Source organism: Triticum aestivum, chromosome 4B (genome assembly GCF_018294505.1).
Source record: "Triticum aestivum cultivar Chinese Spring chromosome 4B, IWGSC CS RefSeq v2.1, whole genome shotgun sequence".
NCBI lineage: Eukaryota > Viridiplantae > Streptophyta > Magnoliopsida > Poales > Poaceae > Triticum > Triticum aestivum.
This window is the reverse complement of record NC_057804.1, coordinates 118893713-118906726: the sequence shown is the minus strand read 5'-3', so window position 1 is coordinate 118906726 and position 13014 is coordinate 118893713. Positions and strand designations below refer to the sequence as shown.

Genomic DNA, 13014 nt, shown 5'->3' with positions numbered 1-13014 from the left:
GCTCCCTCTATCTATAAATAGGCCACCTCCCCCGAAATTCCCAGATGAAACCCTAGCTTCTTCCTCCTCTCGCCGACGGACATGTCCAATCCCGCCGGACACGTCCGCGCCGCCCGCCGCAGCGAATCCCATGCCGCCACGTCGCCTCTCGTGGCGTCCTTCACCGCTGCGTGCCGCCGGCCCGCTCAGCCCTTGCGGGGCCCGCCCGGGCCCGAGCCACCCGTTGCCGCAGCCCTCGCCCCACGCAGCCGCTCGGCCCCGCCGCCTGCTCCCGCTCGCCGGAGCTCGCCGACCTCGCCCCGCCTCCTCCGCCCTCGTCGCTGGCCTCCGTCCGCTGCCTTGCCTCCGCCCGGCGCCGCTCCTCCGGCCGCGCCCGTGCGCCGGCGCCGTCGCCCCACGCCCGAGGTCGCCGCCCTGCGCCGCGTCCTTCCCCGCCTCCCCGAGCCGGGATCTGGCCGGATACGGCGAGATCCGGCCCAGATCCGCCGCGTGCGCCCGTCCACGGCCCCTTCTCCGGCCATCCTCGCTTCTCGCGCCGCCGTTGACTTCTGCCCTCGAGGTGGTGATTTCTGCTAAGTCCCTGATATTTTGACATTTTCATGCCCTGTTCATTATGCCATATCTCCATGACCATAGCTCCGTTTTGTGCATATGATATATGGAAATGTTCATTGTGAGATGCTCTTCTTTGCGTTCCATTGTTCCATGCTTTGTTGAGTCCATCTTGATGCCATTATCATCGTTGCAAGAGTGCTATATGATGTTAACTGCTGTCTGTTAACAGAACTTGTTGTTTTGTCATTTTCATTGCATTTTGTGTGTGCATCCTATGATCATGATGTCTACATGTGTTTTGAGCTAAATCATGCCATCTTTATAGACGTGCAATCCATGTATTTTTTTGAGTCTTGTAGTGAGTGCATCTAGCTCGCGAAGTAGGGTACTTGTTGTTACTATTTTGCTAGGCTGAATCTGCTATATTATGATGCTATGTAAACCTGCTGCTACAAGTCATTCTATGCATAATCTAGAGATGTTCACTAAGGATGTTTTGTTATACATGTCATTTTATATCCATCCATGTACCTGGTTGCATTTATAGCACGCTGTAGCATGTTGTAATCTTGTTCTCAAATTGCTAAATAATGTTGCTGTCAGCCTATTAACATGAAGTTCAGTTTTGCCATGTGTTTTGCTAGTGATCCATGCACCCTATGAACTTGCTCTTGCCATAATTAGCTTCATAAATATGTCATCTTACTGTTGGTCACCTTTTCATGTCATGTATTGCTCTTTGGTGAGCTATACAAGCTGACCAACATGCCTACTTATCGTTGTTCCTGCCATGTACTATTATTCTGAATCTGTCATATCACTTGCCATGTTTACATGGGTGCCATCATATCTTCTGTTCCTTTTTGGCTCATGTTCAGTAAGGGTCTTTTGTTCTATGAGTTTAGTAGATTTATGCCATGCCTTATTTTGCTATGTTAAGTTCCTGTAGCATATTGTTTGATAGCTCTAAACATTGCAACCTGATGTTATTTCTGCAAAGTCTGAAACTATTATTACATGCAATCTTGTCATGTCGTTTTGAGCATGTTCTAATGATTTCTGGAGATAGCTCAGTGTTCATGTTTTATTAAGCTTCATTTGTACATCATGTTCATGCCTTTTGTTTCCATGTTGGGGTGCTGTAGCATATCTTGATGATGCTCGTAAGATGCCTAGTTGCTGTTTTGGACAAATTGTTGTTATATCTTGTTTGGAGTGTATGTGTTGCACCGTTGCTCCGTTTTGAGCATGCTCTACATGAAATTTGCTGAGAATTGCATATAGTTTTATCTTATCATGTTGCATCCATGTTTTGAGAGTGTTTGCTTGATGTTTGAATGCATTTTGCATCAATGTCATGGTTAACTTGTTTTGCTCATATCTTCTAGGTCGTAGCTCCGAATTAAATGAACTTTATATGTAACTTGACTAGAATCTTGTGTAGATCAACTTGGTACATTTTAACTTGCTGTTTAACAACTTGAACATAAGGTTTATTAAGATCTGGACCAATTTCAAAATTTGCATATGAGGACTTACCGGATTAGTTCTATGTGGTTTCCGGCCTCATTTAAACTTGCTTTGATGTGTTGCTCTTGTATGCATCATCTCTTGCCATGAGTAGCCTCATATAGCTTTGTCATGCATCATGCTTGGTTGCGCTTCATGTCTTGTCTATGTGTTGTGTGTTTACCTTGTTGTTTGCTTCTTTCTGGTTGTGCTCCTTCTCGTTACTTCCTGTTTCATTGCGATCGTGAGGATTCGTTCGTCTACGCTTGGTTCATCTTCGTGGCTTCATCTTCTTCATGGACTCGTTCTTCTTCCTTGCGGGATTTCAGGCAAGATGACCGCTACCCTGGATCTCACTACTATCATTGCTATGCTAGTTGCTTTGTTCTATCGCTATGCTGCGCTACCTATCATTTACTCTTCAAGCCTCCCAAATTGCCATGTCAGCCTCTAACATTTTTCACCCTTCCTAGCAAACCGTCGCTTGGCTATGTTACCGCTTTTGCTCAGCCCCTCTTATAGCATTGGTAGCTGCAGGAGAAGTTGAAGATTGCTCCATGATGGACAGGATTATGTTGGGATATCACAATATCTCTTATTTAATTAATGCATCTATATACTTGGTAAAGGGTGGAAGGCTCGGCCTTATGCCTCATGTTTTGTTCCACTCTTGCCGCCCCTAGTTTCCGTCATACCGGTGTTATGTTCCTTGATTTTGTGTTCCTTACACGGTTGGGTGATTTATGGGACCCCCTTGACAGTTCGCTTTGAATAAAACTCCTCCAGCAAGGTCCAACCTTGGTTTTAACATTTGCGACCTAAGCCTTTTTCCCTTGGGTTCTGCAGACTCAAGGGTCATCTTTATTTTAACCCCCCCGGGCCAGTGCTCCTTCGAGTGTTGGTCCGAACCGAGCAGCCTGCGGGGCCACCTCGGGGAAACTTGAGGTCTGGTTTCACTCGTAGCTTGACTTATCCGGTGTGCCCTGAGAACGAGGTACGTGCGACTCCTATCGGGATTTGTCGGCACATCGGGCGGCTTTGCTGGTCTTGTTTTACCATTGTCGAAATGTCTTGTAACCGGGATTCCGAGTCTGATCGGGTCTTCCTGGGAGAAGGAATATCCTTCGTTGACCGTGAGAGCTTGTGATGGGCTAAGTTGGGACACCCCTGCAGGGTTTAAACTTTCGAAAGCCGTGCCCGCGGTTATGCGGCAGATGGGAATTTGTTAATATCCGGTTGTAGAGAACTTGACACCAGATCCGAATTAAAATGCATCAACCGCGTGTGTAGCCGTGATGGTCTCTTTTCGGCGGAGTCCGGGAAGTGAACATGGTTTTGGGTTATGTTTGAAGTAAGTAGGAGTTCAGGATCACTTCTTGATCATTGCTAGCTTCACAAACGTTCCATTTGCTTCTCTTCTCGCTCTTATTGGCGTATGTTAGCCACCATATCATGCTTAGTCGCTGCTGCAACCTCACCACTTTACCCCTTCCTTTCCCATTAAGCTTTGCTAGTCTTGATACCCATGGTAATGGGATTGCTGAGTCCTCGTGGCTCACAGATTACTACAACAACAGTTGCAGGTACAGGTTATGCGATGATCATGACGCGAGAGCGTTGTTTGCTTGTCTTGGAGTTCTTCTTCTGCTTCTTCTTCGATCAGGGGATAGGTTCCAGGTCGGCATCCTGGGTTAGCAAGGTGGATGTCGTTTGAGTTTCTGTTTGTGTTTCATCCGTAGTCGGATGTTGATCTTATGTATGATGTGTTGTTGTATTCTTGTTGCATTGTATGCCTCTGGTATGTATCCCCATCTATTATGTAATGTTGATGTAATGATATCCACCTTGCAAAAGCGTCTCAATATGGGGTTCTATCCTTGGTGGGACCTTCGAGTCTCTTTAGGATAGTATCGCATATTGGGCGTGACATGGTCATCCAAGCCAAGGTGCTCGCGATCTCCGCAGCCCTGATCCCTGTGATGGTAGGGGGTGACTTCAATTTGATTCGCTCGGGAGCGGACAAAAACAACAATATCATCAACTCGCCCCGAGTGGCTAGGTTCAACAACGCAATTGCGTCCATGGCTCTTCAGGAAGTGGCTAGGACCGGTGCTAGGTACACCTGGATGAACAAGCAACTCACCCCGGTGCGTTCAGTGTTGGATCAGGTGTTCATTTCACCCGGCTAGGAGGTGCTTTATCCTCTTCGCTCGATCATCGCGGAAACGCGCATAGGGTTCGATCACGGACCCTGATCTTGTCCTCAGGGGAGGACCGGATCCGACTGCAGCCCTCGTTTATGTTTTGAGACGGCCTGGTTTGAGATACCAGAATTTGACACCATGTTTAGGGGAAAATGGTTGAGAAGCGTGCAACAAATAGGCCCACAACATGGCCCTATGGAGTTCTAGAATGCGGCAGGGGGGCGCCTCCATTCGAGCCTCAAGGGATGGGGCGCAAACCAAGGGCGAGATGACAAGTTACTCAGAGCAATTTAATCGACGAAATCGCGTGGCTCGATGCCCAGGCTGATGAGAGGCCCTTCTCAGAGCAAGAATGGGTGCACCGCTACGCCCTGGAAGGAAAAGTTGAAGCGCTGCTTCGTGTCGAGGTGGAATACTGGAGGTGTCGGGGTGGCCTCAAGTGGACTCTTAAAGGGGATGCCAACACCAAGTACTTCCATGCCTATGCTAATGGAAGACGCCGGAAATGTGCGATCCTTAGGCTGCAATCAGAACATGGGTTGCTATTGCGCCAAGTGGATATAATGAACCATGTTTACGAGTTCTATATCCAACTGATGGGGGCAAGCAAGGACCAGAGGGCTAGTCTGCGCACAGACGTCTGGATGCCCTCGTAGTTAGTCCTTGACAACGAAAACGCGGAGCTGGGACTTGTGTTTCTCCCCAAGGAGATCAACGATGCGCTCATGAGCATGAAGTCGGACACTGCACCGGGTCGGACGGGTGGCCGGTTGTAATGTTCAAACATTTCTGGCCATTGCTCTGCGGACCCATTTTTGAGGTGTGTAACGGCTTTATGCACGGTACAATAGACATCTCTAGGCTCAACTACGGCGTTTTATCGCTTATCCCCAAAGTGGCGGGGGTGGATAACATTCACGAGTATAGAGCCATCGCGCTTATCAACGTGCCTTTCAAGATCTGTGCCAAAGTGTGCACTACGTGCCTCGTCCCGATCGCTCAATGCACAATTAGTCGTTCGCAATCTGCTTTCATCCGCGTCCGCCACATCCTGGAGGGCCCTCTGGCTCTACAGGAAATTATTCACGAGCTCAAACGTACAAATGAACCGGCTATCTTACTAAAAATGGACTTCGAACAGGCTTACGACTGGGTTAATTGGGATTTCCTGTGTCAAGTTCTCCTTAGTCAGGGTTTCTCGACTGTTTGGGTTCATCGAGTGATGCAGTTGGTCCCGGGGGCCAGACAACAATCTAGGTCAACTGAGAAGTAGGGCACTTCTTCCGGAGCAGGCACAGACTCCGTCAGGGCGACCCAATGTCCCCGATCCTATTCAACTTCATAGTCGACGCACTGGCGTCTATGCTGCGGAAAGCCACAGAGGTCGGCCACATCAAAGGTGTGGTTAGTCACCTCATCCCAGGGGGGATCTCCCACCTGCAGTACGCTGACGACACGTTACTGCTGTTCCAACCGAACCTCCACAGTGTGGCCACTATCAAAGCCCTCGTCCTTAATTTCGAGCTCATCTCCGGGATGAAGATCAACTTCCAAAAGTGTGAAGTTTTGTCCATGGGATTGGACGCGGAGGAGGGCAGGCGCATCGCGGACTTGCTCAACTGTAAACTTGGCAAGTTCCCCTTCACGTATTTAGGCCTGCCCTTAGTAAACTCCTAACGATCGATGATTGGGCTCCGCTCTGTGCCAAGATTGGGGGAAAGGTGTGCCCTTGGCGTGGCAAATTCCTCTCCTCCAGAGCTAGGCTAGTGCTCATGAACTCGAGCCTGTCCTCCCTGCCTATGTTTGTGATGGGTCTCTTTCTGCTGGCTGAAGGAGTTCGCGCCAAAATGGACACACCTTGGTCGTGTTTCTTTTTGGAATGTACGGGCCCGAAGCGCAAGTACCACATGGTGAAGTGGGCGGCGGTATGCCGTCCCAAGGCCTTGGGGGGCCTCGGGATCACCAACACTAGAATTCTAAAAATTGCACTCCTGTGCAAGTGGATTTGTAAAATATCACAAGGGGCAACGGGCTTGGGGGTGGACCTTCTATGTACAAAGTACTTCCCGAATGGGAATTTTTTCGAAGGTGTAGCAAGAGTCTCACCTTTCTGGAACGACCTCCAAACTGTCAAACCAGCCTTTGCAACAGGGGCAAAGTATGCCATTGGAGATGGCTGATCGGCCAGGTTCTGGCTAGACTTTTGGGTTGGCTCCCAACCTCTCTGGTCGGAATTCCAGGACTTGTACGCGATCGCTGTAGACCCGAACATGACCGTAGCCTTGGACTTAGCCTCGTCCCCCTGGTGGTTCACTTCCACCGCGAGCTCAATGACCAAGAGCGAGCGAATTATGTGGTGATGCTTGATCTCATCAGCTCGACCTCGTTGTCTGTTGCAGCCGACTCGGTGACCTGGGAGCTCACCTCGCCCGCCAAGTTTACGGTCAAATAGCTTTACCACAAGCTTTGCCAAGGGGCGGCCCAGCCGGTGGTTAAGGGCCTCTGGAAGGCACGCATCCCTCTCAAAATCAAAGTGTTTATGTGGCAACTGTTTCGCAACAGATTGCCCAGGTTCGAAAATGTAGCAAAACGGCAGGGGCCGATGACATGCACATCTACGGTCTGCAATGTAGTCGAGGACGCAAATCACGTCTTTTTTTGATGCCTGCTATCTAGGTTCGCTTGGAACGTTGTTTGGACCACGGCGGGAGTGCCATGGGACCCGCGGTCCACCGGTGATTTAGTGGCCATTCTAGACTCGGTCCAGGGTAGTGGAAAACGAGTTCTGTGGAGCTGTGTTGGGGCACTATTCTGGGCGCGCTGGTTAACTAGGAACAAACTAGCTATTGAGGGGATCTTCCCGACCCACTCGGCTAATGTTATCTACAAATGCAATCTGTTTCTGCAGTAGTGGAATCCGTTGGCGAGGCGCAAGGATGCTGAGAGGATGTAGCACAGTTAAAACTGTCTCCGCCAGGTGTGCATGATGGCTAGGGAACCAACTGCCACTTCTTAAAGGAGTGGCCCTTTTGTTCGTTTGCGAGCCTGCGTGCCCAGTATTTGGCCCTCGAGCCATGTAACTCTTGCTCGCGGTCTGCCTTGAACCCTATGACTTCCCTCGTGTGTGGCCTGAGGCCGTCTGTGTGTGTATGGTTTGGATCTGTTGGTACGCTGCCTATGATGTGGGCTTTATTAATTTAAAGCCGGAAGCACCTAGCGTCTTTGTTCTAAAAAAAGATAAAACCCCATTCCATCGCTGTGCCCTTTCAGTCAGCACCTGCTCCAAAACGATGCCCCCAGAAGGGAGAACAACATCGAAGCGTCATAGTCCGATCCGGGAAGACCCGGATCGAGGGTTTCCCCTGGAGCAGCCTAGGGGAGATAACGTTGCCTGCAACGACGATGCCTCAACAAGGAAATGACGTCAATGACACCGCCATCGTCCGTAAGACCAAAGTCGACGAGATTTTCACCGGCAATCGCGCCATCTGGCCCCAGTAGCTGACTGGAACCGCGTGGTGCCTCGCCGAGTAGACACACGCAGCCACCGAAACACGAGGACCGCCACCGCCCAGATCCACCATTGACGTCGGCCACTACTGCCCAGAAGACATCACCAGCCAGTTGTCGTTGCCGATCGCAGCCCGCGCCGCCTAGTGCTTGGGACCACGGATCTGGGCCAGATCGCCGCCGCCGCCAAGACCCAGCACGCCCCACCACCGGAGGCCACATCTGGGTCACCCGCCTCCCGTCGTAGCTGCTAGAAAGATGGATCGCACCATCACGACCTTCCGCATCGTGACGCCCTTGCCCGTCAGATCCGTCCCGCATCGAATCCACGCATCGGGGGGCGAAGGAGCCCTGCCGCCGTAGCCGCTGGCCGGGCTTCGCCCGGTCACTCCCTGTAGCGGCGGCAGGGGAGAGGAGCGGGATGAGGGGCGATGGGAGACTGCAACACTGATTCCAGTAAACTCAGCGCACTACAGGCTTACTACCGTGCGCGAGGTTTGTGCTTCAAGTGTGGGGATAGATAGGGCAAGTATCACACTTGTCCCCCAACAGTTCAGATTCACATTGTTGAGGAGCTACTGGCCATGTCCAGTTCTGACGACGTGCTCGGTAACAGTACTACTGACCAAACTAAACCAATTGAACCTAGCCTTTGCTTCCCGCCAACACAGTAGATGAACTCCAACAGGTATCTTTTGTCTTTCGGGGATGGATGATCAGGGTGTGCTACATATTGGCCCAGGTAGATATGGCTTCTCAGCAATTGCCCGATGTGTCGAGTCCATCCTGGTCCGCGGTTTTGGTGCTAATTCGGACATTGTAGCGAGACTTCTTCTTGTTAAGTTGGTGGTGGCAACTCTGTAGGTTTCATTTTTTATGGTGCTCTTTGAGTACCAGTCATTGATTTTCGGGATAAAAATCCGAGGTTTGACCTTCATTGGTTGTATTTGACAGTAGTGGCATGAGCTCCCTTGTTGAAGGCATGATCTGGAGTTTGCTAGGACTTTCTCCGTTGGATGAAAATCAATGATCTGACTTGTATTGTTGGATCCGGCGAGAATGAGGTTTAAGCGCCATTACCGTTTTGAAGGCGTCAATGTTGGGGACCTTCTCGTACTCTTGATGTTGCCTATGACAGTGATAGTTGTTGATGTTGTGTTGCAACGAGTTATTCACGTCACCTTGACCTTTTCAAGTCGTTTTTTGTTTTTGTTTTTAGATACGTGAATCCTCGATATCACAACTAGCTCCAGATATCATGTTTGTTGTAGAGTTTAAATGTAATTGGTATCAATATATTACTACTCTTTATAAAAAAAATCAGTGGTTTGTTTGTCAGGGTGCGAGCGGCAAAAACATAAAGCTCGACGAGTAGTATAGCTGATTTCTGCTGGTCATGCTACTCCCCCGTTCCTAAATATTCGTCTTTTTGAGATTTGAACATAGACTACATATAAACGAATATACACGTATTTTAGAGTGTACATTCACTCATTTTGTTTCGTATGCAGTTCATGTTAGAATATCTAAAAAGACTTATTTTTAGAAACGGTGGGAGTTCTTTGTTGGACTAAAAGATTCACATTTTTTAGGGATAGTAAAAGATTCACATTATTGTAGGAAAAGTAAAGATTCACATTCTATATAGACTTCTGAATCTTCTGGAGAGAACAATAGAACTGAAAACCGACAGGCAGGTCAGCCATCCGATACAGACTACGTACTGAATCTCTCCGAGGAAACACTGAAACTGTGAAAGCCGACGGCCAGCAATCCAGCATGCATGCCCTATTGCCCTGATCCGGCAGATGCAGAGAACCATGGACTTTTCAGCTGCCTACTACGTATAGTATTATTTCTAGCAAAACGACGATGCGTCGGGTCGTGGACCGTTGCAGAGCGGGGAGGACGCTGTTGTTCTCGCAGCTGGTTTTCTCGGTCGCCCTGGTTTTCCGTCACCAAGTCAGCCCTCTCTGGCCTCATCCCAGGGTTTTTTACTCTGTTTCGGCTGCCGTTGATCTCTAGCCCCTTGGTCACGTCGCCATGGTTTCCACATATACCACACGGGGACGAGGTTTGAAACCAGCGGAGACGCGCGCAGCGCCGCAGGCAGGCGAACGGAGGCTGGACACCCCTGTTTCGGCCGCCTTGTCCAAGAAAAACAGTCCAACTTCTTTCCCCGCTTGCACTCCAAGCATACCCTTAATTACTCGCCGATTCCTCCAGCACCAGGAGTATATATACAGGGCTCGCCTCGCCTTCCTTCCTCACCAAAATCTACAACCATCGAACTGCAAAGCAGAGACAGCGATCTTCTTTCTCTTCGAGTTCTTGGAGCTTGCGACCGACAGGGACAGGGATGGCGACCGCCGGGAAGGTGATCAAGTGCAAAGGTCTGTTCCTGACATAGCAGTCAGTCTTGTCTGATTTTGAAGCTCTGGAATTGTTGATCTAATTGGTTTGGTTCTTGGGTGACTGCAGCGGCGGTGGCATGGGAGGCCGGGAAGCCGCTGTCGATCGAGGAGGTGGAGGTGGCGCCGCCGCAGGCCATGGAGGTGCGCGTCAAGATCCTCTACACCGCCCTCTGCCACACCGACGTCTACTTCTGGGAAGCCAAGGTATCCACACAAATACACAATTGCATCTCGTAGTCGAGACGGGTATGGTGAAAGACACGTGGATCAATGGATAGATGATTAACTTGCCATGTTCTGCTTGGGTTTGTTTGTGCAGGGGCAAACTCCGGTTTTCCCTAGGATCTTGGGCCATGAAGCTGGAGGGTATGCATCCTCTCTGTCTCTGTCTTATTCTGTTTCAGCTGAGGAATCTTGAATCCTAAATCATAGTTTATTCATATTGGCTTCTAGTTACAGTCATACTACTAAATCCTGAGCTGTCAGTGCTACTAGATTGATAACTATATACAGCAAGTGCCCGTATTTTATTGCCATGGGATAAAGCATATGAAGAATCACGACACAACACTGATCATTATCTATTCACACTAGCTTCTAATTATAGTCATCCTGATTCCTGAACTCTTTTCTGTCAATGGTATTAGATCGATACCTACATACAGAAAGTGTCCATATCTTATTGCCATGGGATAAAACATATGAAGAATCATGTTTTAACGTCATCCATGACACAAGCTCACACTGTAAAGTGCTTTGGACAATCATATGGTTTTGGACTGTTAATTTTCCATGTTCTGTCAGTTGCCGACCTCCTCATTAATTATATATTTACCAAGTTTATAATCAAAGATTCCGGCAGTTGTCAATTTTATTAAAGTGGACCTTTTCTGCATTTTATTGAATGATGAGTATTATGTTTGTTTTCGTAGTTTATCTTTTCTGCTAAATCTGTTTACTAACTTGCTTCTTGTTGCAGCATTGTTGAAAGTGTCGGAGAGGGTGTGACCGAGCTCGTGCCGGGCGACCATGTACTCCCGGTCTTCACCGGCGAGTGCAAAGACTGTGCCCACTGCAAGTCAGAGGAGAGCAACCTTTGTGACCTCCTCAGGATCAACGTGGATCGTGGCGTGATGATCGGGGATGGGCAGTCAGGCTTCACCATCAACGGGAAACCCATCTTCCACTTTGTCGGGACCTCCACCTTCAGTGAGTACACTGTGATCCATGTTGGTTGCCTCGCCAAGATCAACCCCGAGGCGCCCCTTGACAAAGTTTGTGTTCTCAGCTGTGGCATCTCAACTGGTAAGAGATGGCTCCTCATGCCATTGTTTCCAAATGAAACGCAATGTTCAGGGTACCTCCATTACTAGCTAAATTGTCATTTTTCTGCAGGACTTGGTGCTACCCTTAATGTCGCGAAACCGAAAAAGGGTTCGACGGTGGCCATATTCGGTCTTGGAGCTGTAGGCCTTGCTGTAAGTGACGTTCCAAGATGTTTTTTATCTACGACATATTTTTGCAGGCTGGAGAGAATTGTGTGACTAATTACTGTGTGCTCCTCACATGATCAGGCCATGGAAGGGGCCAAGATGTCTGGGGCATCAAGGATCATTGGTGTGGATTTGAACCCTGCAAAATACGAACAAGGTACGATTTGCCTCAGGCAAAACAAGGATATCTTGGTAAATATTGTTGGATGGGACACTGAACATCCTGTACATAATTTTTCAGCTAAGAAATTTGGATGCACCGACTTTGTGAACCCAAAGGACCACACCAAGCCAGTGCAAGAGTTCTTTCCATCTCCCTCAACACATATTTTCACCTTTGTTCGTTCTTCATGACATGCACAATCCTGTGCCAAAAACTCAATGTGCAATGTTGCTCTCCAGGTGCTTGTCGAGATGACCAATGGCGGCGTCGACCGTGCGGTTGAGTGTACTGGCCACATCGACGCCATGATCGCCGCCTTCGAATGTGTCCATGATGTACGTAGCTCTCAATATACCTATATATAGTCTCTACTCCAATGATAATTATTTGCAAGCTATTTTTAGTGTTTAGACTGAATGTTGAAATCTGCTGGATGCAGGGTTGGGGCGTGGCGGTGCTGGTGGGCGTCCCGCACAAGGAGGCGGTGTTCAAGACAAGCCCGATGAACTTGCTCAATGAGAGGACCCTGAAGGGCACCTTCTTCGGCAACTACAAGCCGCGGACCGACCTCCCGGAAGTCGTGGAGATGTACATGAGGAAGGAGCTGGACCTGGAGAAGTTCATCACCCACAGCGTGCCTTTCTCGCAGATCAACACGGCGTTCGACCTCATGCTCAAGGGGGAGGGCCTGCGCTGCATCATGAGAATGGACGAGTAGATTGCCTCTTATTTATCGTGTGTCTCTCTGTTTTAAGATTTGGTGCTTGAGAAGCACAAGCCAAAAGTAGAAAACTTCCCTCGCGTAATAATCGTGTTTGCTAGTCGTGAGATGTGCATCTATGCTCTTTGTTTAGTGTTCACGGTTTGGTCTTTGGTTTCATTGTGTCTGTCGGCAGCTTTCAGTTAGCATGTAAATTACTATTAATAATTATGGCACAATAGTACAGCGTGCAATTTCTGTGTTAATATTGGCGTCAAATCAGTTCTTCTATTCTCTCTTCATTCTTGAATGCAGAAAGCTTTTCTTTTTGTTATCATAGATTTAAACTGACAACTTCACAAATTTTCCTGCTACCAAATAAGTCGCAAGTGTTGCAAGCGTGCTTGCACAACATCTTGACAGCCCTTCCATCAGGGAAGATGGCTCGGATAGTGCCGGAGTGATT

General features: G+C 48.9%; 1 protein-coding gene across 1 annotated transcript; it reads left to right on the top strand.

Moving 5' to 3' along the window:
- The first annotated feature begins 10025 nt into the window (after positions 1–10025).
- Positions 10026–12688, top strand: LOC123091377 (alcohol dehydrogenase 3). The gene is made up of 9 exons (XM_044512873.1): positions 10026–10171; positions 10260–10396; positions 10512–10558; positions 11172–11497; positions 11588–11670; positions 11767–11842; positions 11927–11979; positions 12088–12183; positions 12288–12688. Exons 1-9 carry the CDS (start codon positions 10138–10140, stop codon positions 12564–12566), a joined length of 1131 nt encoding a protein of 376 aa, XP_044368808.1. The 5' UTR covers positions 10026–10137; the 3' UTR covers positions 12567–12688.
- The last annotated feature ends 326 nt before the right edge of the window (positions 12689–13014 follow it).